Source organism: Parasteatoda tepidariorum, chromosome 9 (genome assembly GCF_043381705.1).
Source record: "Parasteatoda tepidariorum isolate YZ-2023 chromosome 9, CAS_Ptep_4.0, whole genome shotgun sequence".
Classification (NCBI taxonomy): Eukaryota; Metazoa; Arthropoda; class Arachnida; order Araneae; family Theridiidae; genus Parasteatoda; species Parasteatoda tepidariorum.
Genome location: NC_092212.1, coordinates 6,144,304 through 6,149,979, shown reverse-complemented (window position 1 = coordinate 6,149,979; position 5,676 = coordinate 6,144,304). Strand labels below are relative to the sequence as shown.

The 5,676-nt window shown below is 32.8% G+C and overlaps 1 protein-coding gene across 1 annotated transcript in view; it reads left to right on the top strand.

Moving 5' to 3' along the window:
• Positions 1-5,153, top strand: part of LOC107443353 (uncharacterized) — a gene marked incomplete at its 3' end in the record, with an annotated part of 30,679 nt that extends 25,526 nt beyond the window's left edge. The window contains 3 exon segments of the mRNA XM_071185340.1: positions 5-1,057; positions 2,975-3,433; positions 5,069-5,153. Coding sequence (XP_071041441.1) covers positions 5-1,057; positions 2,975-3,433; positions 5,069-5,153 — 1,597 coding nt within the window.
• Positions 5,154-5,676: the final 523 nt, after the last annotated feature.

Sequence of the window (5,676 nt, the reverse complement as noted above, 5' to 3'; positions counted from 1 at the left end):
TTAGGTGTGCGTATAATCCTGTCCGAGTTACGTTCAACCTTCTGGATTTTAAGAGGACGTCAAGCTATAAAGCAAGTTATTCACAAATGCCTACCTTGCAAGCTGTCCAAAGCGAAATACGGAAAACAAATCGAAGCTCCTTTACCTCCTGAAAGAGTTGTACCTTCTGCTCCATTTACTACCACAGGAATTGATTTTGCTGGACCCGTGAATATTCGATGTTTGAAATCAAGAGACACAGCCTACATAACACTATTTACTTGTGCAACAACACGTGCATTACACATCGAACTTGTGTCGGATCTTACCACAGACAAATTTCTTTTGGCACTACAACGTTTTGTTGGCCGCAGAGGACTCCCACACACAATCTATACCGACAATGCTACCACTTTTCATGCAGCAAATAAGGACTTGATTCTGCTATGGCAAGTTCTGTCATCAGCTAAAACTCAGCAATATTATGCCCAAAATGGCATAACTTGGAAATTTATCGCCCCACGAGCGGCTTGGTGGGGAGGCTGGTGGGAACGCCTAATCGGAGTTGTCAAGCGATGTTTACGAAAGGTACTCGGACGAGCACTTCTTGACGAGGAAGGTCTGTCCACGGCCCTCATTGGAATAGAAGCCGCTCTGAACAGCCGACCATTGATATACGAAGATGACAGTTCCACAGCCTTAACACCAAGCCATTTCTTGACAGGACGGAAACTAACGGCCATTCCATCCAGCCCAAATAACAACACAAAGCTAAGAAAATTCTACAAGCAGCAGCAGGACTTACTCGACTGCTTTTGGAAAAAATGGTCTAAGGAATATTTGCTTCAATTGCGGTCATTTCATCAAGTTCGTAATCAGGACAATATCATTAACATCCGAATTGGCGATATTGTACTTCTACAAGAAGATGCCCGACCACGTCACATGTGGAAGAAAGCTAGAGTAGTGAACTTGCATGAAGGACGAGATGGAAAAATAAGATCCTGTAAGCTGAGAGTTAATGGTCGCAATATAACCCGTCCGGAAGCTCTGGTCATCCCCCTCGAGATCGACCAGGGTGGGGAGGATGTTGAGGTTTGAGTTCGAGATTAGTTATAGTTTTGAGTTTCCTGTGCTGGAAACATCTTCTTGTTTTGTTGAGAGCAAATGAGACTGAAAGTCACGTAGAATAAACTGAAAACTTAACTTTATTTACATCAAGAAGAATATAAAAACAAGAAGATGTTGCCAGCACAGGAAACTCAAAACTATAACTAATCTCGAACTCAAACCTCAACACTTGGTAACTAACAAATTAAGCGCACTTCAGCAATGCAGTAAGAACGGGACTTTGAAACAAAACTCTTCTAGTTATAATCAATTTGCTCTTTCGCTTTCATGTTTTGCAATCTAACAATTTTGTTGCGAAAATATTTTTAAATCGTTCTTGAAAAATTTCCCGTTCATGTAAGTACATTTGAATTCGCTACTCGCTTTATAGATTTTGTTTTATTCTGTTTTTTCCTTTTTCTTTTCTTTTATTTTATTTTCTGTCTTTACGTGTTATTTTTACATATTGTGCTCTATTTTATTTGTTGTAATTTTTGTAAAAAAATTTTTGAGTGCTCCTCAAACTNAAATAAAAAAAAAAAAACCTGTAGTGAAACTTCTGTACGAAAATTTAAAACCTACCTATTTTTTTTTCTTCCAAATTAGTAATCTTAGAGTAGAGTGGTCTTTCATAGATTCAATAAAAGAATAAATTTTTTTCTGAAAAGTTAGAAGTGACTTTTCAAATTTTCTTCTAAAAATTTTGCAAAAAGTGTTTTAGTTTTTTGTGAAAACTGCTCATCTTATTTATAAACCTATTTTCTGCTACCTTTACATTTGAACAATATTATTATTCGTCGTAAAACGTAAATTTTGAAGAAGTGGTATTTAAATAATATTTAAAATAAGTTGATAATTTTTAATATGATAACCATTTTAGTTTTTTAAAAAGACACCGAAAATGCCTAATTTCAGACCAAAATTTTATTACTTTTGTTATATTTTGGTAATCTTAAATGGTTTTGTAACTTCAAAAAAGAAATTAAAAACTGCAATGATTAAGTTACCATTTATTATGTTTTTGAAGTACAAGAGAGAGCACAAGAGTTTCTGCGGCTGAGGGTCAGTTTTTAAATTGTGTGGAACTGCAGCTTCAAATTCATAAATAAACAATTTATATACTGTTAATGCAATCTGTCAAATTTTTTAAAGTGGTAATGAAGTAGAATTAAAAAAAATTTCAATTTGAAGAAAAAACAAGTAGATGAGAAACCTTTTCGAATAATTTTGTAATGCTCGTGAGGAAGTGTAGTTTTAACCATTTTTTAGTAACCGTGAGAAAAATATAGCTGCACTCTAAAAACAGAAAAAAATTAAAAACAGGATACAGACACATAGTACCATATATTTTCTTCACATAAAAGTTACATAGATTATGTCCATCATGGATATAAAAGGCGCCAAAGAAATCAAATGATCAAAACGTTTTCATTCTTTGAAAAGTACAGAAAAAAAATCGTCGCTCTTTTTTACTTTTTAAACAGCAACTTTCCTCTTCAGCAGCAGAAGATGAAGAAAGAAGCAGTCGCTGAGAGTTTTCGGTACATGCTTATCATTTTCGTGCATTTCATTTCCAGTATCCGCCAACTGCCGTTGTCACTTAGTACTTTTCGTTGCAAGATTAATCGAGATTTAGGACCTAAGTTTCTCGTCAATTACCAGTCTTTATCTTTTCGAGAAAAAAAATAGAAACGTTCATACAAGAGGGGTTTTAGGAGGATCAAAGAATATAGGCGTTGTGATTCTTAGTGAAATAACGATTTCTTTCCTTCCAAGTTTTAATGTTTTATGACAATTTTAATTTATATCGTCCTTTTAAACAAAGAAATGTAATTATTCAGTTTCTAAATACACATAATGTAATATCCTATTTTCTGTCGTTTAGAGCTTAGTTCATATTCACCTACATTTTCATTTGAATCAACAAGTGCTTCAACGAAGGGTAACAACATTGCTACTTCAGAGGAAAGTACTTCAACCCATTTTACCAACATAGTGACTTCAGGTGAAAGTACCTCATCGCAAGTTACCAACATTGCCACTTCGGGAGATATTATTTCAACACACTCTTCCAGTAGTGGGACTTCATGTCAAAGTACTCAAACGGATTTTATTGGCATTGTGACTTCAGGTGAAAGTACCTCATCTCAAGTTACCAGCATTGCCACTTCAGGTGAAAGTACCTCATCGCATTTTACCAACATTGAGACAGATGAAAGTACAACGACTATTAGTACAAGTGACATCGATAAGACTGGAGTATTTACCAACACTAAGGAAGGCAAAGAGGAAAATACCACTTTAACAACTGCAATGCCTTTGATTAATGAAGCAACAGCAAAAAGTAAGAACTTCAGTAAAATCACTTAAATACGGAAATAAGTAAATGAAAACTATTGAGTTAATATGAAGTATGCTTATATAGGAAGGTTGCCTAATTCGTACAACTTTTAACATTTAAATTTTTATGACTCACAAATCACTTACAATTACATTTGAAGTGTCTTAATAATAAAATAAGACTGTTTAGCTTCTTTTATTATTTTTAGTAATAATATTTTTGCAGTAAGTAATGAAAAATTATTGTTTACGCAAGGTCTGAGATGGGTTCGGTTTATGAAACCGGTTTTCTAATTCGTACGATCCCTAAAAATTTTATGATTTATATGATTAAGTGAATTTATATGATTAAGTGAATAAATAGATTATATATAACCAAAACAACCTTATTTAGAAAAAGCCATAGAATGAAAATAATAAGACCACTCTATTTAATGAAGAAATACCAATGGTCACCTACGATCATAATCATATTTCAACGACTATCAAGAAATCTAATTCTGCTTATCAAGCACTTCTACCATTTTTTTCTCACAATTCCAAGACGTCTTTAATTACAAGAAGAAACATTTATTTAATGTGCATCCTGGTTTTTTAGCAACATAACACAGCACAATGACCTCAAAATTAAAAACTCTTATCTGCAAAGATTAAACGCATCGTTCTTCTACGAAGCTTCAAACTGTGCACAATGCAATTTCTAATCCTCAATTTCGATTCAATTAAATATTATTAAATCGAATATGATAAATGAAATAGATTAACGCTCTATTCAGTTATGCCGCAGCCTTCATTATTAACGACAGAGTATTGTCGAAATACTTTAACCACTCAATTTAAATTATCAACATCTTCAAGATGAACTGATTCATCTGAAGCAGTAGACCTTCGGGGGAGGGGAAGTGATACAGGGACTTGAGATATTTGTTGATTCGCATCAATATTTAATGATTTTTGTAAATATGTACACCTATTTTGTAAATAACTCCCTTATCCCAGATTATTTTTTGATTTATATCTTTCATTTTGTATACCTCTTCATCTTTACAAGATTTTGATTATTCTCGTTTAATTTTACGCTTACGTAAACAAATCTCGCACTCTTCTTTCCTCATTCTTTTTTACCCAACTTAAATAAAAGAGCATCTAGCGAACAAATTTCCACAAATTTAATTTTTTACTATAAAACAAGATTTATTAGCAAATGATAAAATCCTTCTAATAATGGTGCGTACAACAAAGTGTAATGGTACTAGGAAGTAAAACTTACGAAAGAAGACATAATTTTATTATGGATAATCCCCAGCACCAATGCAGGCGTCATTTTTAACTGATCTTATTTAATAGTACAAAGCCAAATGTGTGAAAAATCTTTATAATTTTGAGTTTTCTTATAAAAGTAAGAAAACTATTTGCTTGAAATTTTTTTAAAAATTTTAAGATTTTCAATAAAATTACATTTTTTTATCCATTTGTAATTTATTGACTGTCTCTTAAACATCAAAAATCTTTAAACTTCATTGATATATCTGAGAAATTGAGAAATCGCATGATCTAAACACTTCTAAAATTATTTCTGTTCTATGTCGACTCCTAAATTCCATGCTTAATTTTATAATATTTTTATAATCATTTATAGAGCAACCACTAGTGTTTATTGTCCTGGGAACTACTTTCTTATTAGTTCTTGTTGGAGCCACTTTGTCAGCACTAACATACAAAAGGTATGTATCATGTTATTCCTTATTATAAGATTTGTGATATTGATGATCGTGGCAAGCATAGTTCAGTTTGACATGCATTCATACATGCATATTTCTCACTTCTTCAATTCGGAGCATAGGGCTTCCATTATAGCTTTACACTTCACGCTGATTGTGGCCAGATATTCTGTCTCTTTCCTCGTCTTTTCTACTGTTTTCAATTCACTTGTAATCGTTTTGTGAAATTCCTCTTCGAAAGCAAATATCACCCAATGCTTAATCCTTAGTTTTCTTGATTCGGCTTAAAATTACACGGCAACAGAGTTGAACACTGGTTGTCATAAACTAACAATTGGATCGAGTGTTCAAAGACGGTCATAAAATGAAATAAAAATATAATCGCCCAGTAATTTTAGATCTTCCTCTATTTCAATTGCCTTGAGGGCTCCACTATAAAACTCGTTTTAGTGTAAGTTTCTCAGCTTGACACGAATTAGTTTCAATATAAGGCAGGCAAATATATTTAAAAAAAAATACAATTATG